The sequence below is a fragment of the Phascolarctos cinereus genome, unplaced genomic scaffold, assembly GCF_003287225.1.
Source record: "Phascolarctos cinereus isolate Bilbo 61053 unplaced genomic scaffold, phaCin_HiC Scaffold_5;HRSCAF=322, whole genome shotgun sequence".
Taxonomy (NCBI): domain Eukaryota; kingdom Metazoa; phylum Chordata; class Mammalia; order Diprotodontia; family Phascolarctidae; genus Phascolarctos; species Phascolarctos cinereus.
Window position 1 is genome coordinate 151,766,663 of NW_027555958.1, and position 27,185 is coordinate 151,793,847.

A 27,185-nucleotide genomic window follows, 5' to 3' on the forward strand; every position below is an offset into this window, starting at 1 on the left:
ATGAGTTATGGTCACATCTCCCCTGCTCTTGTTTCACTTCAAATAACAGAAACAATATACACACTGACTTACCTGTCTACTCGACTATTATCTTCCAGCAGAGCTGTAATGAACACTGGAGGTGGCTGGTCTGCCTTCTCCTTATGTGATGCGAATTCAAAGTAGACTGGCCTCAAGAACAGATGGAATTCATCAAAACCCCTCTCTTGGGTAAATATCTTGTACAGCCTGAAAGTAAAAAAAAAATACCCACTCCATCCTCTAGTATTTTATTTCTGAATGTCTGTTTGTTCTAGACCTAAGAGACATAAAAACAAAATAAATCAATAAAATGTTATTTCTTCAAAAGGAAATAAAAAGAGGTGCTGAAAAAAATCCCAAGGGCTGAAAATGTATGACAATAAAAATCAAAAGCATGAATAGCACACTAAAGAATTATAAAGTGAGTGAGATTCAAAGATCTCAGCTCCCTTATATTACATGCGATGGGGATTTCAGTGGTGTAGGGCACGTCTTCCTTTCTCCCCCAAAGCACATTGGTACCTTCTTGGTCAGTTACAGCCTTAGACAGTCGCCTGGGGCCCTGAGAGGATGCATGGCTTCCCCAGGTTCACATGTCAATATATGGGCCAGAGACAGGTCTTAGACGAAGGTCCTCCTGACTCTGAGGCCATCTCTCTATCCATGAGGTCATGCTGCCTCTCCCTACATCATGTAACAGTTGTAACAAGAGAGCGGCTAGAAAAGACGCCTCGAGGCATTTTGAAATGTTTGTGTTAGGGAACTACAAGACAAGTTTCTATCAATTGTTACTATTTAAATCACACATGCATTAGATTGTGTCCAGCAGTGAGAGTGGGAATGATATATTTCAGGAACCTGGACCATGCCTGTATTAGTAAACCACTTACAGAGCATCAGAGATGGGAAACCCTGAAATGATTACTGTGTGTTACCTTTATCACAATTTTCTTCTACTTCTGGCTTTAGCCCTGACTCGTCCTTCCCAGAAGTAGTCAGGAGAACCAGAAGGTAGCTAAAGGGAAGAACAAGCATCAAGAAGGAAGGGGTGGGGACAGCTGGGTGGCACAGTGGGCAGAGCACCGGCCCTGGAGTCAGGAGGACCTGAGTTCAAATGTGGCCTCAGATGCATAACACTCACTAGCTGTGTGACCCTGGGCAAGTCACTTCACTAGCCTAGTCTCCCCCCCCCAAAAAAAAGAAGGAAGCGGTGGCTAATAGTGTCAAGCGCTTCAGAGAAGGCAAAGGGGCTAAGAACTCAGTAATGTTCAGGGAATATGACAATTAATAGGTTATTGGTGACTTTGGTGACAGAGTAGTTTCAGTTGATGGCAGGGTTGGAAATCAGATTACATGGGGCTGAAGAATAAGTGGGCAGTCAGGTTGATCTCACCATACCAATAATAGGTACTTAATAAATTTATTAATTAATCGTCCCACATGGAAACCATCTTTCCTTGCTCTAATCTCAGATGGCACTCTGTGTTTGTCTTACGCACTTAGTGTAGTCTGTTCTTCATTATAGTAATTATGTAATTTTGCATAGTTGTACATAAGATACATATATCTGCCAGGTTGTAAGGATCATCAGTGCAGATACCATGTATTGGTTATTTTTATATCTTCCCCAGTGCCTATCATGGTGCTTTGCATGTAATGGATGATTATTAAAGGGCTGATGGATGAGTGAATGAAATGTACAAAATCTACTTACTGAACAAGGATATCTAATTTTCCTAATTTTTAAAAAAAGATCTTTTTCAATGATCTAAATTGCTAATAATAAAGAAAATTAAAACAAATCTGAGGTTTTACTTTATGGTCAAAGTAAAGCTTTTGACCCAGCAATCCTCCTATAAAGCATATACCCCATCTCTTCCTGTACTTCATTCCTCCTCAAATTCTTTCTTGTTCCTACTGTCAGGCTTCCCATCCCCTCAGTACTCTCCCAGACCACCACCCCTACTTTGGCTTTACTTTTCTCCCTTCCTCATCTTGACCTTATGGTTCATAGGATCATAGCTCTAGAGCTGAAAGAGAACTCAGAGGTCATCTAGTCCAAACTCTTCACTTTACAGATAAGAAAATTGAGACAAGATTCAAACCACTCTGACTCTACCATTGGAGTGCTCTTTCTAACCCATCAGAGCAATTCAGTTACATACCGTTTTCTACATTTGAAATCTTTTGCCGCCTTGTCCTAACATCCACCCCTCATTACTTGCTAAACCCAACCCTGGTTTGCCCCTATCATCAACCTCCATTCCTACTTGTGTGATACCCAAAGATGCTAGAGGAAGTCCCTGTGCTGAGTGGGTTCATTACAAATGTATGTTCTCTAATCTCAGTTGGTCCCTCAATGCAGCAAAGGAATCCCTTTATTTTTCCCTGACTTCCTATTGTTCTTTTCACAGAGTGTTTCAAATCTTTTCTCTTCTCCTCAAGCCTCTCATACTACCATTTTCCCTTCTCTCTTTCAGTAGAGAACTTCTCCTCACACTCTACTGGAAATAGAGTATCTTCTCTCCTATTTTAAATTGCAAAACCCCTTGACATAATTCTCTATCCTCTTTTCATTTGCTTCAGTCTCTAATGAAGAGGTAGCCTTTTCTCATTGCCAAGGTACTTTTGCCCTTGATTCCTTTCCTTCCTATCTCCTTGGGCCTCTTGTTCCGCACCATAAACCAGAAAAAAGTCTTAAACACACAAAATGTTCATAGCTGAACTCCTTGTAGCAAAAAAAAAAAATTGGGAGCATCTATCATCTCCACTGTCTCACTAATTTCCAGTTTTTCCCTGTCTACTGACTGCTTCCCTATTGCCGACAAACATGTCTTTTCCATCATCAGAAACCCTTTACCTGATCCCTCCATCACCACCAACCATTGTTCTGTATCTCTCCTTCCTTTCCTAGCTCAATTCCTTGAAAAGGTCTTCTACAATTGGTGCTTCCACTTCCTTTCTTCTCACTTTTCTTCTCAATTCTGTGCAGTCAGGCATCTGACCTCTTCATTAAACCAAAATAGCTCTCTCCAAAGTTACCAATGATCCAGCAACACTGACCTCTTTGCTGTTCTTGTCACAACACACTCCACCTCCCAAGTCTGCATTTTCATTGGCTGTCCCCCATGCCTAAAACTCTCTCCCTTCTCAGTTCAGCCTCTTGGCCTCCCTGACTTTTTTCAAGTCTCAGCTCAAATTCTACTGTCAAATTCTACTAAGAATCTTTTCCCAGACCCCTCTTAATGTTTGTTCCTTCTTTTTATGATCATCTCCAATTTATCATATATATGAATATGTATACACATGTGATAAATATATGTGAACACATACATTTATGCATACAATCTGTGATACATATGTCTATATAAATTTATTATTTGTATGTTTTAGATATATAAATATATAATAGGTAAAACTACAGATATATGCATATCTGTACCTATATATGTACAAATAAGATATGCCTATCTTGTTTGTATACAGTATAATATACATGTATGTACAAACTATTGTACAAGATATCTATAACATATATAACAAGATATATACATATATCTCCCTCGTATATATGCATATTGTTTGCATGTTATATATAAAACACACATATAACTATATATAGCTATACATATATAGCTACATACACATACATATATATTCTATATATACATGTACATACATACATACAGATATATATTTATATATAGTCTGTACATAGTGTTTACATGTTGTCTGCCCCATTAAACTGTGAACTCCTCGAGAGCAGGGACTGGTTTTTGTTTTGTTTTGTTCTTTTCTTTTCTTTATATCCCCAGAACTTAGCAGAGTGCCTGGTACATAGTAGGCTCTTAGTAAAATACTTACTGACTTGAAAAGAACAGGTATCCATTGATTGAGGAATGGCTGAATGTAATAGCTTTCTCTCATTGTACCATAAGAAATGATGAATATGAAAAATTTGAAGAAACATGGTAAGATGCAAACAGACGCAAAGAGAAGAAAGACTAGCCAAGACAATAATATGCACATTAGTAACACTAAAAGACAGCCAAACTCAGATTAATTGCAATGACTAATCTTGGACCTGAAGGACAGATGATGAAACACTTTTCTCCTCTATAAAGGGAGACTGGAGGCTTCAAATGAGGAATATTGCACATACTACCAGATGAGTTCCTGTTGTTTATTTGGATTTACTTAACTATTTTTCTTTGTTACACAAGAGGGTTGAGTGGAGGAGCCAAAGTTTTGAGAAATGATTGTAGCATTAACAAAACTTTAAAAATAAAATAAAATAATTCTTTCTTCTGGCTGCCTCTCACATGCCCTACTGTAAAGCTTGCCCTATTTCTGGAGGAAAGAGTGGCCCACTATACCCACCAGGCTAAGTGTGCACTTTCTACACTCATTTCTATCAATCGGTAGTGGAGAGTTGAGAGTTCCAAAAGTCTGGAGAAGGTCTCCAGAAGAAAAGCCTGAGAATCTTTGCTTTGTTTCTTTCCTTCCCCTGCTGCAGATTTTAGAACTAGCATGCCTATCTCAACCACAAGAAAGGGATCTCCCATCACTGCATCAGAAAATAACTGCAAAGGGAAAGTGCTTTTAAAAATGTAAGTAATAAAAAAGGAACATTTTTTAAAAAATCTTTCAAATAGTAATGGTGCTACAAAAATAATAACTTACATTTTTCTAACACTTTATTAGTTAAAAAGCATTTTAACCTTCATTAAATTTCACTAGGTCCTCACAGCAACGAAGTGGGTATTATTGCCCCATTTTACAGATGAGGGAACAGGCTCAGAGAGGATAAATGACTTGCTCATGGTTACACATCTTTGGAGGCTTGACTCAAGGTCTCCTGACTCCTAGTTCAGGGTTTTTTCAACTATACTATTAAAGGTTTTGAGAAACAAAAATAGAGAAAAGAATATAGGACCTACAAAAATAAATTTGGTAGGAATATGTTTCTGATATCTTCAAAAGTTACAAGGAAATTTAGCCTTTTAGTAACTGGAAATGCAACCCTCCTCTACTCAGAGCCATAACTAGGGCAGGACAAAGTGGGGGTTTGCCCCAAGGCATCAAAATTTAGAGGACACAGATAACTCTTGGAAACCTTTAGCAGCATAAATACAGGTGAGCTACTAATTAACTAAAATACTGAGTTACAGCAGGCAGGTACCAGATGGTATGCTTCTTTTTCCTGGTGGCTGAACCCCAGGAAGGCTCCTTAGCTCCTCCCCTGCTGGGGACATTCCCAGAAACACTCGAGGTGCCCTTGGGGGTCCCAGGACCTCTCACCACCTAATTTGTCTTTAAAAATTGATTCAAGAGTACATTTTGTGAAACTTGCCATGTCACTGCTAATTGTGCCTTTGCTTCTGCTCAAGGCTCATCCAGGGCAAAGTGGTGAAACAGGACAAGTTTCCATTTGGTGTCCCAGTTCTCAGTATCTTCTCCATCCTTCTGATAATTTATTGTAGGACACCCACCACCAGTGTGCTATACTACATACTTGCCCCATCTAAGGACTATAACTTCCTTATTTTTCCCAGAAGAACACTTCAGTGTATTTAGCACAGTGTTTGCCACATAACAAGCACTTAATTAATGATTGATTGATTGACTGACCCACCCGTATCTCAGCTGTCCATTCTAGGTGGGAGTATCTTTTAAGTCTTCCAAAATGGACATTAACTAATCAGTGTTCATGGGATAAGTTCTCAGGACATTTTGACAGAAATAGAAATAATCATTCTCTTCCTCCTTTCTCTAACTCTCTTCCCTTGCTGTCTAACCCAGGGGAATAATTCTAATGACTAAAAAATTCAGGTCATTTGGGAGAAGAAAATAGTATTGTGACTGACCAGTGGAAGAAATAATTTTGGGGCAGGCAGAGCCCCATAATCACATAGAGTTTCAATTTCCAGATTCATTATCTACAAGTTAATCACAATATAGTCAAATTAGGCGCTAAAAATTGATTTCAAGCACCCTACTAAAACTAGGCAAATTTCCAAGTCATACCTCACTGCCTTTAACTGAGAAAAATAAAATAACAAAAAATAGTAAACATTAGGAACCCTCTGAGTAGAAAACCACTTTAAGTATTATTTTTAATTTCAGTCATCAAAAAACTAGTCATAAGCCAGAAAATAAACTTCTATGCACATATCTAAATATTAACATTTTTACTGAAATCTTGACTCCAATCTTCTTTGATCATTGGGAAAAATGATCACATTTAAGGAGAGCACAGCCTAAGATTGTATCGGTTCTGTTTTGGATTGACAAAAGGAAATAATTTCAAAAGAGCAAGAGCTCTGAAAGAGTGAGGATTTCATTACTAAGACAATCTGCCATACCCTGGAGTCCACTTCTGAGGTCAACCTACATCCTTCTGAAGCTGGGCATTGTAGAGAGACTCAGGCTTTCTCACAGACTGCCATGTGTCCAGAGCCAGCTGGAGAACCTTTTTCTCCAGAATGGTGATGTTGTGAGCTGTGTGGGGCCTGTAGATGTGGCAAAACTCCCTGAAGAGGTACTGTAGAGCTGTAGGGATGAGGGAGGCCAGGCAGAGGGAAGGATGGAACTCCAACAGGAAAATGTTTTTTAAAGCTGGTCTTGAAAAATAAGGCAGATTAATGACAAGCCTACACAATTAAGCAACGTACTGACCACAGAATTCTTTTCATTTCTTGAAAAATACCCTGGATTTGCCACTTGAAACCCCACTTTGTTAACAGGATCCCAGTAAATAATGTGCTTTTCATTTTGAAGTGAATCCTAAGAAGCAGAAAGAATGTGCTATAAAAACATCCATAAGGTATGGCCCAAGTCGTCAGCTAAACAGGCACAATGTTTTGGCATGAGGAGGCCTTTGGTAAATTTCTGTTGACTGATGGAGATATAGTACAAGCTGTGGAATTAACTGCAATCCCACTAAAACCAGAATCATTTGCATAGAGACAGAGTGGTTGAGTATAAAAGCAAGAGCATTGTTGGCAATAGTAAATACAATTAGGGAAATCATTTTCCAGGTTAGCAGTTATTTAGATTCATCTAAGCTATTATGGTATTTTTCAAAGACAAAATTATTCTGTCAAACCCTTAGATAATTGCTGAAACTTTAGAGGCATCTGTTTTAGAGGCAGCTAGGTGACCTGGAATCAGAAGACATGAGTTCAAAAACTGTGTGTACCTGTGCAATTCATATAAAAACCTTTGTATGCCTCAATTTCCTCATCTGTACAAATGAAGATAATAGCAATACCTATCTCCAGGTTGTTATTAGGATCAAATGGTATAATATTTATAAAGTGCCTTGAAAATCTTAAAGTATTATATAAATACTATTATTATTATCATGATTATTATTATTATTTTACTTTATGGAGAAACAAATCAATCAACAAACATTTATTAAATGGCTAGTATATATCAGGCACTGTGCTAGGCAATGAAGATATAAAGACAAAAATGAAACATCTGAGTGTTGCTTATTTTTGTGAGGCAGGGTGGCATAATGTTTAAGCATTGAACTTGGAAATCAGGAAGACCTGGGTTCAAATCCTGTCTCAGATACACTTACTAGCTGTGTGACCCAGGGCAAATCACTTAATCTCTCTGTCTGCCTCAGTTTCCTCATCTGTAAAATGAGGAAAATAATAGCACATACTGCCCGAAGTTGTTTGAGGATAAAATGAGATGATATTTGTAAAATGCTTTGCAAACCTTAAAGAGGTTTACAAAGGTCTATAAAGAGCTATAGAAATGCCAGCTATTACTAGCTGGTAAAGCTACTAAGCATACTAAAGCATACTAAGTCCATCACTCTTTCCACTTAGCCATGCTGTCTTTCAGGAAGTATGTCACTTCCCAACTTTGTAACCCCAGTTACTAACACTATGCCTTGCATGTAATAGATACTTAATAAATGTTTACTGAATTGAATTGAATTGACTCAATGAAGAATGTGACCAGGATCCTCCCTATCTCTACACAGAGTTCAAGGACATACACCCTTTCCCCCCTTAAGTCATTAATCATGAGGCTATTGTGAATTAAGCCTATCCTAACCTGTAGGTGATGAAGGTAAGTCTGTACAACCAAGGACCACTCAAAGGGTGCCGCCTGCCCCCAAATTGTCTCTTCAGTAAATAACTGCAGTTTTGGGCTCACTCATATTCTTTAAAACTAGATTTTTAATCGCAGCTGAGTGCCTTAGACCCAAAAAGAGTATCTCACCAACCAAATGGCATTTGCTCCTGGGATGCTTCTTTCCAGGCTTAAAGTCCATGGCAAGATCCTTTCTGATAGTTATTTCCTAAAAAACAGATCATGACAAACTTCTTTCAAAGCCAGCACCTCAAGCTGGTTGCAGTGAAGAAATTATTTTATCAGAGATGTCTATGGCATGAAAAACACAGGGGACTGTTCATCTTGGACACCCATACGTGTCCTACCCTCTGGCCTGAGAGGGACTAGAAAAGTAGATGACTTAATATCTTGCAGACTGACCTGGGTGGGTAGAAGTGTGTCTACAACCTCCCTATTGTGTTCTTTCTCCTTGTCCCGGGGAGGGGAATGAATGGGAGAGATCAAGCTAAAGAAGGCAAGATAGAGGATAACTTAGTTACTTCATTCCTTCAATGATTGCAGGGAATGCAATTATGTGTCAAAATGGCAAAACAACGGGAAACTGGTTTCCTGCCACGGTGAGCTCAAGGAACTCATGCTGTCTGAAATTTGCTGTGGGCAAAAAACCTGGGTTTTAAAAGACTATTTTCATCATGTCCAGCTCTTGATGCAGTGATACTGTCTGACCGTGGAGAGGCCCATGATTTAACCTCCTAGGTCAGTAGAAGTTGGTAGAGGGGTGGGTATGGGGACCTGCCCACAGGCCAGGCAGTGAGGTCCATGCTAAGAAAAGCCCTAAATTTCTGGGAAATTACTTGAATTAGACAAAGTTTTGATTTCTTCTTTGCTCATAATCCTTGGAAGATCCTGTTGGCTTTAAACTCTGACCTACCTATTGTTTCGGCCCCTTCCAGTCTCTCTGGAATCGAATGAATGGATGAATGAATGAATGAATGAATGAACGAAAAACCTCTTATTAAGTAATTCCTATGTGCCAAGAATTACGCTAAGCACTGAAGACACAAATACCAAAGCAAACACAGCTTTTGGATCATGTCTTTTTCTCTTCCCCTGTATCCAGCCTCATTTTATTCACCTTTTCCTGAATTGCAGATTTACATAGGTCCTGCTTCATGCCACAGCATGGCAGACAGAACCTCGGGGACAATTCAATTCAACCAGCACTTATTAAGTTTTCTGTGAGCAAAGACAAAAACAAAACAAGAAGTTCTGTCCTCAAAAAGCCTCCACTTTACAGGTGAGAAGCAATGTATATACAGTTAAGTAAATAAAACTATATAAAACTGTAACTCTCTGGTTGGAGAATTTATACAAAAATCACAAAGTTTTAGAATAGGAATTGACCTTAATGATTACTTAATCCAACATCTTCCTTTTACTGATAAGGAAACTAAAGGCTAGAAAGGTTGTCATTACCCAAAGTGACACAGAATTTATAGCAGAAATGGGACTCTAGTCAGGTCTTCTGATTCCTAGTTCAGTGCTCTGTATAAGACAGTGTCTCCACAATTTAGGACAAGTTGGAAAGTATTTAGGTCTGTGGCTAAGTTTTCCAGAAAAATTGATTAAACAAATTCATTTCCCTCCCTTGCCCCATCTTCAATCATGAACTCACCAGCTATTGTTAATAGAGATAAGTTGTTTGCAAATTATGTTCGGAGGAAGTCCAAATTCATTGATACTACCTTTCTCACCATCTCACCATATTCTTTGGACATATTCTCGTTGTGACTCTATCTAGAAATGCAAACATAATTTTAAAATTAGAAGGAAAAAAAAACCTATCCCACAAACATTGCACACATAATTTGGCATGGGGAAGACAGCACAATCTTTCCCTCAGTCTTGCAGTTGGCAAATTTTACACAGATAGAGCTCTGAGGATCTGCTTCCACTGGGACTGTGCTGATTCTCAGCCAAGAAAAAACAAAAGATACAAATTGAAATCAATTTCAAAGCAAAGGAAGAAAATTCCTTCTTTCAGATATATGACTAGATGGAAAATAGTTTCCTATCAAGCTTGTAAGATAGAAGCTATGCTAACCACAATTCTATAATCTGCCACTGGCTTAGTAATGTTCTCATGTTCACTTCATGTAGCCATAGGTTGTGCCCTGATTAATCTAGAAAGCCATGAAAATTTAAAACATGATGTCCCCAAAGTCACAGAAATGACTGATGATGATGATGATAACAGCTCACATTTATGTAGTGATTTAAGATTTGTAAAGTGCTACTCATATGGAATCTCAGAATCAGTCCACTCCCCTGACTGAATAAAAGAGTTCCTGTTACAATATTCTCAAAAAGTAATCCTTATAGCTTGGCTTGAAGACCACTAAAAATGATCTCTTTGAGATCTCTGCTGTGCAAATACAATCATCTTCTCAGCCCTCTCTCCTCCTAACTTCTTATGTGCAATTGATATTCCTAATTTCTCTAGACTCTCTTGGTTCCCCTGACACTGAATTTCTTACTACAGCATTATTTGTCGTGAGGCTCTAAAGCAATTCCATCATTATTTTTCATTCACAGTGAGCTCATTTTTACACAGTCTCTTTATTCTTACAACAACCCTGAGATGTAGGTGCTATTACCCTCCTACAGTTAAATGACTTGTCCAGAGTTACACAGCTAGTATCCAGGGCAAGATTTGAACCTTGGTCTATCCTGACTGCAAGTCTAACACTCTGTCTACTGAACTTCTCATATACAGTCATAGCATAATTTTACAATCCACATTTTGAAGCAGTTTATCTTTATTCTTTCCAATATTACTAATACCACAAGCTCTGTGGTCTGAATGAAAATGTGAAAGGACTTACTCTCTGTTTTAAGCCTGTGCTTTGTGGGTCAATAAATGTACTGAAGTTACCCACATTTGAATGAATGAATAGAGATTTATCAAGCACTTATTACGTGCAAAGGTCTGCTGGGGATACAACTAGAAAAGACAGCACCTGCTCCCATTCTAATGGAGAGGGATGACATATGTGGAGTGCTTGATTTTAAATCCACAGTGCTGTTGGAATTATTATTGTTATTGTTATTATTGGCAGAGTTATGATTTCATCATTGCTACCAATACATATTGGGACCTGCTCTGATTCTCAGAGAATCAATCAATCAGTCAACAGGTAATGACTAATACTACTTGCCAGACACCGCGCTAAGTACACGGAATACAAACATAATTGACACAATCCCTACTTGTGAGGAGCCTGAATTTTAGTGCTGGAAACAAGAATATATATATATATATACACACACACACACACACACACACACACATACACAGAATAAACAGAAAGAGAATATATACAAAGTAGTAATAGAGAAGGTAGTTTGAGAGGGAGGGCACTAGTAGGGGAGGGCATCAGGAAAGGCTTCCCAAAGAAGGTGTGATTAAGCTATATCTTGAGAGAAGAGAAGGATATGTGAGGGTGAGGTGAAGAGGCAGCGTATTCCAGCCCAGGCATGATGGACTGCAGGTGCAAAAGGCACCAAGATGAGAGGAGTGTCAAGTGTGAGGAATTGGGACAGTTTGGCTGGATCAAAGAGTAAGAGAGGGAAAATAATGTTCAATGAAGCTGGAAAAGTAGGATGGGGCAGAGTTGTGAAGGTCTTTAAAAGCTAAACAGAAGAGTCTATATTTGATCCTAGGGCCAACAGGAAGCCTCTGGAGTTTATTAAGTAAGGGAGTGATATGATCAGATCAGTTCTTAATGAAAATCGCTGGTAGCAATGTGGACTACAGTGGGTAGGGGAAAGGGCAGGAAACAAGTCAGGGAAATCAATTAGGAACTTGTTGCAGTAATCTAGGAGAGAGTGACAAGGGCTTGGTAGCTGTGTGAGTAGAGAAAGAATTGGATTCAAGAGAGATGCTGTGGAAATAGAAATATCAAGATTTGGCAACTGATTGGATACGTAGGAAGAGAGTGAGGAGTTGAGGATGACACCAAGGTTGCAAACCTGGGAGATTTGGAAGAATGGTGGTGCCTTCAATAGGGACAGGAAAGCTTGAGAAGAGTGATGCATTTTGAAGAAAACATAATGAGTTCTGTTTTGGACTTGTTGAATTTGAGAGGCCTCCAGACAACCAGTTTGAAATATCCTCTATGCAACTGGTGATATGGGATTGGAGCCTTAGGGAGATCTTAGGATAGATACATAGATCTGGAAATCATCAGGATAGAGATGATAATTAAACCCATAAAAGCTGATCAAGTCACAAAGAGAAAGAATATACAAAGAGAAGAGGAGAAGGCCTAGGACAGAGTCTTGAGGACCATCTATAGTTTGGGGGAAATTGCCTGGGGCACTAAGAGGATAAGTAACTTGCCTTAGTAGGTATATGAGGGGGAACTTGAACCCAGCTTTTCCTGATACCAAGGCCAGCTTTCTATCCACTAAGCCATGACGCTTTTAACCTTTACAAATAAGCACTGAGAAAAAGTCTAGGTGATTCTCTGTCCTTCTGGGGAATAAATCTAGGTTCATCAATAAGCAGAAAATGCCATTCCCAAGGCTGACTTTCCCTCTTCCTCTCTGGGTAATGTTTATTAAATGGGCTCTACTCACATGTCTGTTGAGTATATCCCTCACCAGCTGCAGATGAAGCCTCAGGCTGACGCATTCATCTCTGTAGGTCTTCTTGAAATAAGAGTGGCTAAAATTGAACCTGGGGTGCATGATGTCCGTCATCACTCGTGCCAAGGCAGTTCTCTCTTCCTGATCAAAGACATGTTGATAAGCTTCAAAGTAACTGTCAAGAAGCTGGAAAGAGTGGACAGAAAGTCTTTATTGCACAGTTGTTCCGTGCAATAGGACTAGAATGGAGACTGGCACTCCAGGACAGATAGAACTGTAGGACTCAATTTAATTCAACAAAGATTTATTAAGCACCTACTCTGTGTAAAGCAAAAAAAAAAAAATACAGTCCCTGCCCCCAAGGAGTTTACATTCTACAGGAATGTAATTCCAGTGCCATAGGTTATAATTTGCACCAGCAAAGGAACTTCCTACCCCTTCCCTGCTCCACTTCTACCATCACCTGGGCAAGGAAGGTAACCTCTGCTTTTGATGTTGATTTGAACTAGATTTCACTTATAATAAATGTACTAGGGATGAAAGGAACAAAGCACATCCCCTACCTATACACACTCATGCACATAAGATTGTCTTTTGCCAGGTCCATAACCCCTTCTATTTCACTGTGTATAAGTTGTAAAACCATTTCAGAGAGAGTGAGAAGGTGGAGGTATCCTGAGTAGGACACTAATACAACTTCTTGTTTAGTCAAGTTCACCCACAGCTCCTAAAAGCCAAAAAGAACAATCAGACACCAGTAATAGGAGAAAAGGTTTGGGGAGTTTGGTGGAAGCCAGAGAAGATTTCCTTCTTTAATTTGTCACATACAGTATTTGTCTGTGAACTTGAGGATTCTCTGTTCTTTATTAGTGTGTTCTAGCATTAAAAGAAACTTTATTTTCATGTTAATTAATTGGTCTTGGTGCTCATTAAAGAAGAGCCCAAGGTTAGAGTTGCATACAGAGATTCCAAAAGTCCAAAAAATAATCTATTTTCTGGAATCTCTCGTGCCATCCCTTCTGTGCCAATCCAAATCTTATTTATCCTTCGAATCCTAACTTTGTCTTTATTTCCTTCATCAAGCTTTTTTTGACTAATCATAGTGATCTTCCACTTATTTTCACATATATATGTGTGTATGTATAAATATATATATATATAAACTATAATATATTACTATAATTTACATATATGTGATATATCATCTTGGAATTGATCTTTAGTTTCTCATTGTATCCATTCATCCATCCATCCATCAATCTACCTAGTCATCTGTTCATTTGGTCAACAAACATTTATTGGAGAGAGCAATTGATTTCAAGTCATAATCACAGAATCTCAGAATCAGAACGGACCTCACAGGCCATCTAGTCCAACCTATGCCTGACCAAGAATCTCTTCTACAAGATGCCCAATAAATATTCAGCTGCTCTCTATTAGAAGACCTCTAACAAAAAGATATCTACTGTCTTCCTACCAGGGCCCATTCCACTTCAAGACAGCTCTAATTATTAGGAAGGTTTAACTCTAACAGAGTAAAAGTTGGCATCTATGGAACTTTCACCCATTGCAGCCCTTCAAATACTTAAGGATAGCTCTCATCTCCACTGTAAATCCTTTCTTCTCCATCCTAAATCTTCCTAGTTCCTTCAAATGATCCTTATACAGCATAGTAGAGAGAAAAGAAGTTCCTCCAATAGAACAAAAGCTGCTTGAAAGCAGGGACTACTTCATTCTTGACTTTGTATCCCTAATAATAGCTAGCATTTATATAGTGCTTCTAAGTTTGCAAATGTTATCTATAATATTATCAATGTTATCTAATACTGCAAATACCTCAAATATTATCTCATTTTATCCTTACAACCCTGGGAGGTAGGTGCTATCCCCATTTTACAGATGAAGAGACTGAGGCAGACAGCAATTAATAATGGCTAATAATAACAGCTAACATTTACATAGCACATACTATGTGTCAGGCACTGTGCTAAGTGCAATACAATTATTAACTTATTTGATTTTCACGTTAACCCTGGTACTATTTCTTTATAGTTGAGAAACTGAGGCTAATAGAGGTTAAGTGATATGTCCAGGGTCACATGGCTAAGTATCTGAGGCTAGATTCCACGTACTATCTATCTGCTTCTTAGCATCTAGCATGATGCCTATCCTATATTAGGTAGCTCTTCTACCATCTTGGTAGTCCTCTTAGACTACTGGTCTCCACGGTGGAGGCTGAGTGCCCTGGGTTTCGATGGTGTGACTCCCACAAGGGAACTTTGGCCTAAACTATGGGTGGGGAACCTGTGGCTTCAAGGCCACATGTGGCCCTCTAGGTCCTCAAGTGTGGCCCTTTGACTGAATCCAAACTTCACATAAAAAATTCCCTTAATAAAAGAATTTGTTCTGTAAAACTTGGATTCAGTCAAAAAGTCACATTCAAGGACCTAGAAGGCCACATGTGGCCTCAAGGTCGCAGGTTCCCCACCCGTATAAACCCAAGGGATATATGATTAACCAATAAGAGGCGGGGAGGACAATTTGAGTCCCACTCTCCCCATGATAGACAATCAGGGGACTTGTCTCCAATATACCCACCACTCACCATTAAACTCTAACACTATTTCAGGTGGACTCCTTGTTCTGCTATACACTCAAACTCCCCCTTCTGAGCTGGGCATCAGTCCTTCCGGACAACAATCACTTAACTGTTATCTTGACAGCCACAGCAGCAACTGTGCAGGCACCATGAGGAACATTCAGACCTCTCCCAGCAGCATGCTCAGTCCCTGTCCCTGGATCACCTTCTGGCTACAGCAGAGCCAAGTTCATTGTGCTCGTGGCAGTGACTGATGAGTTTCATTCTGAGTGTGACAGAGTAAATCCCACAGAATGAGCAGGCATAGATAGGCTGTGACAGATCGCGGATTTCGTTAAATTATCTTTCCTGCCAAATCCAACCTTCTTCTGAATATCTGTTATTTTGGGGAGCGTGGATATCCTTCTAAATCATTCAGTTTCACAACACCTGTGTCATATTCAACTCCTTCATCCCACACATCCAATCTGTTGCCAAATCTTTTCATTTCTACCATCCCATTTCTCCCATCTGACCTCCTTCTTTCCGAAGTCACCAACTTAGCTTTGGTCCTCTCACCTGGACTATTGCAATAATCTCCTGTTTGGTCTCCCTACCTCCAGGCTCACCCTACTAAAGTCCAGTATCCACACAGCTGCCAAAATGATTTTTCCAAAAGTTCAAGCTGACCAGTTCATTCTCCTGCTCAATAAATTCTAGGATCAAATATTATTTTAGCTTTATGTCATTCTTTTTAAATATTTATTTTTTTGCATAGGTTTTATAATGCTACATAAGTATTAGCACACTAATACGTATACACAATCTGTATATAAATTACATGCATATGTCTATACGCATGTAATTTATAAAGAAGTAAATATTGGGGAGTGCTTAGAAATGCTTTACTGATGGGGTACATGATCAGCAATGTTTGAGGCTCACTGATTTAGATGTTCTCTGGCTAATCAGACCTGTCCTTGAATCCAGGCTCCAACACCTATGGGCTATGGGCAGCTAACCCTGTCTGGACCTCAGTTTCCTTACATTTAAAATGGTGATTATTATACTTGTAGGTACCTGTCTTACAGGGTCGCTTTGAAGAAAGGGGTTGTGAGCCTTCAAGTGCTACATCAATGTGAGTTATCATTATTACTACCTACAGAATACTGTTTGAGGTAGGGGCTGGGGAGGAGAGGCAGGGAAGAGATACCATGGTTAAATTTGACACAGTCCCTGTTTTCAAGGACCTCACAAGTCTAACATGTCCATATTGTCACAACAGGGACTATTTGTACCTGACCTGTGGTAGAGCCTTTCGAGCTCATGCTGGTCTGGTCCACCACAGCTGGACACACTGCACCTTGACTCCAACATCGTGATGCCATTTTGGTCCTCTTAGAGAATAAAGGACAACAACTAACCAACCAACCAGTGCCAGAACAGCTAGACAATAATCTCTTTCAAAGCAAGGATTGCTGCTAGTTCTTCTCTATCCCTTGTAACACCTAATAAAGTTTGATAACACAGTAAGTGCTTAATGTATGCTTGTTGAATGTGGAATGAAGGCATTTTTAGCACCCTTAGCCATTCTGGTGCACTGTTTCCCTGCCCTTCCCATCTACCTATCAACAGGCCTCTTACTTCCTCCCCAAAAGTTTTGTCCTGGAATTAAAAGGACCTGAGTTCAAATCTGACCTCAGACACTTACTAGCTATGTGACCCTAGGAAAGTCACTTAATCCTGTTTGCCTCAGTTTCCTCATCTATAAAATGAGCTTGAGATAGAAATGGCCAACCACTCCAGTATCTTTGCCAAGAAAGCCCCAAGTGGGGTCAAGAAGAGTCAGACATGACTGAAAAATGACTGAACAACAACAAAAGCTCTGTCAGATAACACACCCTGGGAACCATAAAGCCAAAAATTCAAGCTATACATGTTGTTGTACACCAGGGTCAAGTCAAGTTGTTTGAAATATTAGGAAGGTCCCTGCATTTGGAGTCAATGGATTTGTATTTGAATTCCATCTCTGCCATCTACTTAACCTGTGTGACCAGGCTGGGCAGGTGTACTCTGGAGTTTTGCAGTTGCATAGTACTGGTGGGCTGAGAATTTGACACCTTTGGTGTAGAACACAGATCACAGATCAAATTCTGTCTCAGGTACTTAACAGCTTTGTGACCCTGGGCAAGTCACTGAAACGCCCCTGAGCTTCAGTTTCCTCATATTTAAAATGGAGATAATACTGTCAGCCTTACAATGTTATTGTCAGTGTCAAATGAGATAACAAAGCAATCAATCAACATTAAGCATTTACTATATGCCAGGCATCATGCCAAGCACTAGGGATATAAAAAGAGGGAAAAAACAGTCCTGCCCTCAAGTAGTTTACAATTTAATGGTGGAGGCAACACGCAAACAAACATATACAAAGCAAGCTATAGACCAGATAATTAGGAAATAATTAACAGAGGGGGAAGGCGGGGAAGGTTTCCTGTAGAAGCTGGGATTTTAGTTGGGACTTAAAGGAAGCCAGGGAGGTCAGTAATTAAAGTAGAGGAGGGAGAACGTTCCAAGCATGGAGGACAGCCAGGGAAAATGACTGAAGCTGCGAGATAGAGTTCTTGTTCACAGGACAGCCAGGAGGTCAGTGTCATCGGATCTAAAGCACCATACAAGCGCTGACTAATACTACTTTGCTAATTATCCTACCACCCTATTCACAATGAAATGTAAGCATGAGGCGTCCAAGTCAGTGTCTGGACCATGAAATCATGTTTTCTAACTTGTTACAACACACTCAATTCTTTAATAATCAGCTGATTTCCAAATGTGAGAGCATAGAATAGGAACAAAGGGAGAAGATGGTAGGATTGGGAAAGGAAGGGTATCACTCAATAGCCCTGGGGATGAGATTAGGAAAGAAGCACTTCCTCCTTGAATTCAGACTGCTCTAACCTGAACATTTTTGACTAAAGCCAATCCCAGGAGCTGGTCTTATTGGCTACTTAACTTCTTTGACCTCCTTTTATACAAAAGGCCCCACCGTTCTATTATTCAGAGAGGGGAATGGCATTCTGTGTGAGTGGTCCCTGGACTAGGCTGCTCTGCTCACTCTTTCTATTAGAGAAGGGAGATCCAGGTTTTTTTTTTAAAATGACACTGGCTTTCTCAATACTTTAACCTCAACTTAAACAAAGTCTGAGATGGGCCCTTGCATAATCTATTTGTGGACTCTGTCCTGACAGGCTTGAGGTTTTATAAAAACCACAGGGTAGTTCTATTCCAGGGCTTCTATTACATATTTGCAAACTGGAAAGTTTCTGTTTTTCCTTGTGGTCTGGTATTTGTCTAAGAAGGCTTCACAACATGTCAAATGTCACCTGTATGTGCAGGCTGCCTGGTCAAGGGCCAGCACTCAGGCAAAATTACCTAGTACAGTACATGCCCAGGGGAAAGTTTGTTAAAGTGAATAGTTCCTTTTTAAAAATAGATTTTATTTATATCTTTTGTTTTAACTCTGCCTAGTTTTCCCCTATAACCTTACCTCCTCTCCCCTGAGATGCCTTATAAAAACAACTTTTTTTTTCAAAAAGAAAAAGAGAAAGAAAAAAATTCAGCAATGCTGAATTGCTCGGTACTGAATAAATTGCTCAATAAAATGCTCAATACATTAACTAAAAAATCTGACGTGCAATATTACACATCCATGGACCCCCACCTCTGCAAAGGAATAAGGGAGGCATTTCCTCATGTCTCTTGTTTGGGGCCACTCTTGGTCATAATAATTTTGCAACAGAAATCCTCAATTTTTTTGTGGTGATGGGTTGTTCTTTTCATTTATTTGCATTGTTGTAGTCATCGTGTATCTTGTTTTCTTAGCTTTGTTTACCGCAATTTCTATTAGTTCATGTAAATTAAAATGGATACTTTCAAAGCTATTCATATTTCTTTTACAGGAAGTTTCTTCATTTTTTCTAAAGTATTACAAAATAATATCTTAGGTCTAAGTGAAGAAAAAAGCAAAAACCAGAAATAATAAACTTCCAGGCAGGGCCCAATCCCTGATCAATACTCAGCTTTCCAAATGGGCTCCTCTTAGGTGAAAAATCTCCCCAGCATTACCTTCCTACATTGGTGCTTGTAATTTTCCCCAGAGTGACAGTCCCTATATATACTCATTTGTGCTTGCTTAAATACAGCGATACAGTCAGGGAGAGTCTAGAGAGCTCTCAGAAACACCTGACTACTCTGAACAAACAAATTTGATGTTTCTTCAAGTTGTATTTCTTCAGTATCAAACCACATTGTCTCTTGCCTCATTAACAGTTACACATTGTCAGACTGCTTTAAGAGAAAAGTCAGAAGGCTCTGAGAATTTAAATCTTCTTTGTAATCATAATTTACATTAATAAAGCACTTTAAAGTTTGTTCCTATGTCTTCCTCACAATAACCTTTTGAGGTAAGTAGTACCAGTATAATAGTCCTCACTTCAAAGGTGAGGAAACTGAGGTGTGTGGTTACGTCACTTGTCTATGATTGTATAGCTAGTAAGTGTGAGGGGCAGGTTTTCTGGACTCCAGATCCAGCATTCTTTCCAAAGAAGTATCACTATAACACCATGCTGCTTATACAAATATCTTTAACAATCATAAATAGGGAAGGTAGGGTGGAGCAGTCGTTTACCTTAATTGGCATTAAAGGGTTCATGGGGCAGGTAGGTGGTGAAGTGGATAGAGCACCAGCCCTGGAGTCAGGAAGACCCGAGTTTAAATCTGACCCTAGATACTTACTAGCTGCATGACTTTGGGCAAGTCACTTAACCCTGCTTGCATCAGTTTGCTCATCTATAAAATGAGCCAGAGGAGGAAAGGGCAAACTACTCCAGTATCTTTGCCAAGAAAACCCCAAATGGGGTCACTGAGAGTCAGACATGACCAACATGCTTGGACAACAACAGAAAGCTCAAGTTAGAGCAACAAGGAACCTTAGAGATCATAGAGGCCCACTGTGCAGGTGATGGGTGAAAGTACACCCTAGACAGGTTCAGACATACCTTTGGTTTTACAAAATTTTCTTTTTGGACTGGACTTTGTGTGTGAGGAAATTCCTCTGTCAATGCAGATTGGCATATTCTTTGCAATTTTACATCTTAAAGAAATACCCACTGAGAGGTTAAATTAATTGCCCAGGGTCACATGGCCAGTTAAAGGTCATAGGCAGGAGCTAATATAATAAAAATGACAATTCTACCTAAGCTAATTTACTTATTCAGTGCCATACCAATTGAACTACCAAAAAATTATCTTATAGAGTTAGAAAAAATAAGAAGAAGATTTATTTGGAAGAACAAAAGGTCCAGAATATCAAAGGAACTAATGAAAAGAAATGCAGGGGAAGGTGCCCTAGCAACTCCAGATCTTAAATTGTATTATAAAGCAGCATTCATCAAAACTGCTTGGTACTGGCTAAGAAATAGGGAGGTGGATCAGTGGAATAGGTTAAATATGCAAGATACAGTAGTAAATGACTACAGTAATCTATTATTTGATAAACCCAAAGACCCCAGCTTCTGGGATAAGAACCCATTCTTTGAAAAAAACTGCTGGGAAAACTGGAAAAGAGTATGGCAGAAACTAGGCATAGACCCAAATCTCACACCATATACCAAAATAAAGTCAAAATGGGTTCATGATTTAGATATAAAGGCTGATACTATAAGTAAACTGGGAGAGCAAGGAATAGTTTACCTATCAGATCTATGGAAAACCGAAGAATTCATGACCAAACAGGAGATAGAGAACATTATGAAAAGCAAAATGGATAATTTTGATTATGTTAAATTGAAAAGTTTTTGCACAAACAAAGCCAATGCAACTAAGATTAGAAGGAAGGTAGAAAATTGGGAAAGAATTTTTACAACCAGTCTCTCTGATAAGAGCCTCATTTCTAAAATATATAGAGAATTAAGACAAATTTATAAGAATACAAGCCATTCCCCAATTGATAGATGGTTAAAGAATATGAACAGATAGTTCTCAGATGAAGAAATTAAAGCCATCTATAGTCATATGAAAAAATGCTCTAAATCGTTATTGATTAGAGAAATGCAAATCAAAACAACTCTGAGGTACCACATCACACCTATCAGATTGGCCAACATGACAAAACAGGAAAATGATAAATGTTGGAGAAGATGTGGGAAAATTGGAACACTAATGCATTGTTGGTGGAGTTGTGAAATAATCCAACCATTTTGGAGAACAATTTGGAACTGTGGCCAAAGGGCTATAAAAATGTGCATACCCTCTGACCCAGCAATAGTACTTCTAGGGCTATATCCCAAAGAGATCATACAAATGGGAAAAGGACCCACATGTACAAAAATATTCATAGCAGCTCTTTTTGTGATGGCAAAGAATTGGAAATTGAGAGGATGCCCATCAATTGGGGAATGGCTGAGCAAGTTGTGGTATATGAATGTAATGGAATACTATTTGTGATGGCAAAGAACTGGAAATTGAGAGGATGCCCATCAATTGGGGAATGGCTGAGCAAGTTGTGGTATATGAATGTAATGGAATACTATTGTGCCATAAGAAATGATGAACAGGCTGACTTCAGTAAAACCTGGAAAGACTTGCATGGTCTGAGGCTGAGTGAAGTGAGCAGAAACAAGAGAATGTTGTGCACAATAACAGCCACGTTGTGCGATGACTAATATTGATAAACTTAATCCTTCGCAGCAATACAAGGATCTAAGATACCTCCAGAGGCCTCGGGATGGAAAATGCTATCCATATCCAAAGAAAGAACTATGGAAGTTGAATCGCTATCTTTTTTTTTCTTCTGTTGGGTTTTGTGTCCTCTTTCTGATGGTTCCTCCTATTGGTTTTAATTTTTACTTACAACATCACTAATGTGAAAACATGTTTAATAGGAATGTAAACGTATAGCCTATATCAAATTGTGCACCATCTTAGGGGAGGGTGGTGGGGAGGAAGGGGGAGAAAAATTTTAAACTCAAAAGCATATGGAAGTGATTGTTGATAAATCAAAATAAATTAATAAAAGAAAAAAAATTTTAAAAAATAAAGTAGTGTGAAAAATCCCCCCCCCAAAAAAGGTCATAGGCAGGACTTGAACCCTGGATTTTCTGTTCTCTAACCATTACAATAGGCTTTCTTTGATATAAATCTGGTTTAGGCTAATAAAAAAGCTCCTTTAACAAAATTATTACTCTCCTATAAGGTTGTGCACTCCTTCAGATCATGGACTGTGATTTATTTGTCTCAATGACCTCCCTGAAGGCCTTTGATGTTCAGTCGTTTTTTCAATTGTGTCTGATTCTCTGTGACACCATTTGGATTTTCTTGGCAAAGATACTGGAATGGTTTGCCATTTCCTTCTCCAGCTCATTTTACAGATGAGGAAACTGAGGCAAATAGGGTTAAATGAATTTCCCAGGGCCCCATAGCTAGTAAGTGTCTGAGGCCACATTTGAACTCATGAAGACAAGTCTTCCTGATTCCAAGCCCAGTGCTCATCCACTACAGCATCCACAAGCATAAATATTAATAAATTTTTTTTTGAACTGAATTCTTTTAGAAAGCTAGATTCTACACTTTGGCATATTTTGGCTCAGATTCTGTGGGTAAATTATTTCAGGAGTGGGGGGAGCCGTCAGGCCCTTTCCAGTAGCTTTTCAAATCACTGCAGGGCCAATTAGGACTGAAGTGGATGTCTGGCAGTCGTGGCTCCTTAGGGGCCATTGTTAACTCTCGGCAAAACTGAAGTCAGTAGCTTATTTTTAGCACCCACATATTTCTGATGACAGGCCCTGTATCCACAGCTTTAGAAGGAGGCAGAGAGGCACTGAGAAGGGAGGCGGGAAGACACCAAGGACAAACCAACTGATTGGCATTTTTGCCCAAGGCCAGTCCTGCCTCCATTCTTTAACTGGCATTAATTAGCTCCCAAGATTTCTGAGCTTGGATCAGGTTTAATTTACATTTTAATAACCCCTTTGTACCTAGCCATTGACTAGTCTGGCAGCAGCTCTAGTGTGTGTAGCCAAGGTCTAGGAATACCAAGGTTATAGGTTAAATCTCTGAATAAGCAGTTCTGTAAAAATACAGAATCCCTCAGTTTCAGACCTTAACGGGACCTCAGAGGCCAACCTATGAATCCCTTCTATCACATGCGAGACAATTGGTCATCCAGGTTTTGTTTAAAGACATACAGTGGCAGGGAGCCCACTGACTCCTGAAGAAGTCTAACCCACTTCTAGATCGCTCCAAGTATTAGGAAGATTTTTCAGGTCCTCAACTTCAAGTTGTCTCTTTTCAAACTGGAATTGTAAATTGGAAATACAAGGTTTATTTTTTACACTCTTTGGTACTTTCATCCCCAAATACTCCTAGTTTTAGAGATGGCTTCTTGGAAAGAAACTTAAAGATCCAATCCCTTCGCTTTACAGGCATGGAAACTGAAGTCTAGAGAGCTAAAGTGACTCGCCCCAAAGTCACAGATGGTGGCAAAACCAGGATTGGAACGCAGGTGCCCTACTCCAAAGCCAGAGCTCTTTCTACTTCACACTGTTTCCTGTGCACAGACTATCATCATAAATACAGATAAGAAAGTAAGTACCTTTCTACAGCCAAAGATTCACATCAACCAGCTGTCTTCAAAGCAAGGAAACTGGGTCACCATGGGAAGAAGGGGGCAAGAAAGTGGACAGTTTGTGCAAACAGAATCTTCTTGCCATCAACAGATATTAAGGGAGCCACCGAGCGAGCCAGCGCTTTTAGAGCATTTCATTTACTATAGTGCTTTGAGTCCATTAAGGGATCAATAATACTTAATAATGATGATTTAGTAAACAGTCTTCATTGAATTAAATCACGGCCTAGCGGCTTCATGGAATCAATGGTCTTTAAAACTGAACATACCTAGAAAGGAGCTTGGTCCTCCACAGGACATAGATTCTCTTTGTCTCTCTGTCTGTGTCTCTCTCTACTTTTTCTTTTCAACAAGGATGTGATTATTTACTTACTCTGTGTTTGGTTGGCTGAGGATCAGCTGGGATTGCTTCTCAATGGCTGTTGTGGTCTTTACCACTTCCCATTTCAGATTTGGCTAAAACCCTTAGCCGGGATGGTGGTGTACTTTCTCAGAAAGGGCAAAGATTAGCTAAGAAAAAACCTATCTCATTCTGTTTCCTTGAATTAGGCCAGGGATAGGGAACCTATGGCCTCAAGGCCATATGTGGCCTTCTAGATCCTTGGGTGTGGCCTTTTGGCAGAGTCCAAGTTTTACAGAACAAAACCTTTTATTAAGGAGATTTGCTCTGTGAAGTTTGGATTCAAAGGGCTGCACTTGAGGACCTGGAGGGCTACATGTGGCCTCGAGGCTGCAGGTTCCCCACCCCTGAATTATACCCTACATTCTTTTTTACCTTCCACAGAAGAGGTAGCAGTGATGAGAGGCAGTCTCTCATTTGTTTTTCTTTGACACTCCTCGGCTGAGGCTGACTTTGGCAGTCACCTATGCCTGGAACACTGCCTCCTCATCTCTGCCTCCTGGCTTCCCTGGCTTCCTTCAAGCTAATAGCCCCCCTTTCTACATGAAGACTCCTTCCTTAATTATTTCCTGTTTATCACATACACATCTTGTTCATCTGTATTTATTTGCTTGTTATCTTCCCCATTAGATTGTGAGTAGCCAAGAACCTGGCACATTTTAGTAAAGGTTGAATAATTGACTGACAGAGATCTTTCTCCAGCACTTTTCCCTAAACCATCATATCTGCGTGCTATTCCCAAAAAGCCTTTATTAATTTGTCCAATAATCATTAAATAGCTCTGGGGTTCAGGCTTCCTCAGTTTTTTAAGCTCTGAGTTTCTTTTTACAAACAAGTAGTTAGGAAATAAGGTAATGATGCAATCTATGTCTTTAGGGGCAAATCTACTGCTCTGCTGTTTTCCTGCCATTTTTCATAGGCCGCTTGAATGCTTACATGGTCTCTATCCATTCTTCTTACCACATATAAACTTGCCAAAATCTCAAAAGGGAACAGCCTTGCACCCTATTCCTGAAGTTTTATTCTCTATAACATGACATATATTCTCTATGCCTTAAGAATACAAGCCATGTTGTTCAACTCTTTGATTTTTTTTGCAAATATATATGTGTGTGTGTGTATATATATATATATATATATATATATATATATATATATATATATATATATATATATATGTTTTAAATTGGATAATTTTATACGTTACCTTATAAAGAAAAGCTCCCAAAGACTCATTGGATTTGGGGTGGGGGAAACACCCTGGGTATAACAATGCCATTGACAATTTCCTTGCCTTCTAATAAAAGGGGAAATACCTGGCATTTGTTTTCCAGAAGAGCAGCCTCCCAAGTCCAGATGTCAAACAGAATTGCAAATCGATCCACGCTTGCATGGGCCCATGCTGGGAGGCTGCTGCCCCTGGATTCACTGCCCTTTTTATGGCCTATGAAAGAAAAGAAGATAGGCAGGAATGAGTAGAACAGTAGTACTGAGGTAGTGAGCATTATAGATGAACACCCATCTGCTTTTCAGTTCTGTCTCAGTGACAAAAGGTTTATACTGTATCAAGAGATACTAGGGGCAGCTAGGTGGCGCAGTGAATAGACCTCTGGCCTTAGATCAGGAGGAGCTGAGTTCAAATCCAGCCTCAGACACTTAACACTTACTAGCTGTGTGACCCTGGGAAAGTCACTTAACCCCAACAGCCTCATCAAAAAAAAAAACCCAAAAAAAGCCAAAGAGAGAGAGAGAGAGAGAGAGAGAGAGAGAGAGAGAGAGAGAGAGAGATACAAACACTTAAGATCATAGGATGATAGATTTAGAGCAAAGGGAGCTTAGAGACCATTTTGTTCAACTCTCATTTGACAGATGAGAAACTGAGGGCCAGAGAAGTAACTGACCTTCTCATGGTCATATTGTAAGTAGTAAGGATTTGAACTCAAGTCTTTGACTATTCTTTACATGGCTAAAATTTATGATGAACCAGGCAACAGGGATTCCATAAACATAGCTACGGCCACTGATAGAGGAAAAAAACAAATAAGAGCCGTTCTTGTTGAATGGAATTATTGTTCAGAAGTGGTTGTTGTTGGTATTTTTTAAATTTTATGTTTTACTTTCAACAAAATGATTTGTGTCTCGGAGGCATTTGATAAATATTGGTTGTAAGTTTATTGAAATTAAGTTCTTGAGAAAGTTATATCCCTTTATTCAAATTTCCCTAAATCCAAGGTTTAAATTAAAAACATATCGGTGAATTAAAAAGTATTTGTTAAGCACGTACTATGTGCCAGACACTGGGCTAAGCATAGTGAAGACATCTACAGAGAGATAGATAGTCCCTGCCCTCAAGGAGCTCACATTCTCATATTTCTAAGAAAAAAAAAAAGAAAGAAAAGTTTAGTATTAGGAGCAGATGTGAAAACCCAGAAGTTCTAAGCACTTAGCATCAGGGCAGACAGCAAGGCCTAAGGATCCCTAGATTATATCAGTAGGTCAGATGACAGTGCCTGGAGTCTACTGGGTGTTTAGAGAGGAAGGGCAGACAACAAGACCTAGAGGACCTCAGGATGCAATGGCAGAGCAGACGTTAAGGCCTGGGAGTTTTTCATCTCAGAATGAATAGAATTGTTAACTCACATCTCATCCAAACACGTGAGCAGTCAAGTAGCTAGGATAGGTTCTGAGTAACCTATACCAAGGTAGGCAGCAAAGGGGAAAGGCAAGGGGGAAGACACCTGCCACCTAACCAG

General features: G+C 39.4%; 1 protein-coding gene across 1 annotated transcript in view; it reads right to left on the reverse strand.

Annotated features, from left to right (window-relative positions):
- LOC110222916 (uncharacterized) overlaps nucleotides 1-27,185 on the reverse strand; it is a 195,358-nt gene that overhangs the window by 120,784 nt on the left and 47,389 nt on the right. The window contains 6 exon segments of the mRNA XM_078155582.1: nucleotides 73-228; nucleotides 4,402-4,604; nucleotides 6,416-6,644; nucleotides 9,797-9,918; nucleotides 12,763-12,957; nucleotides 25,749-25,876. Coding sequence (XP_078011708.1) covers nucleotides 73-228; nucleotides 4,402-4,604; nucleotides 6,416-6,644; nucleotides 9,797-9,918; nucleotides 12,763-12,957; nucleotides 25,749-25,876 — 1,033 coding nt within the window.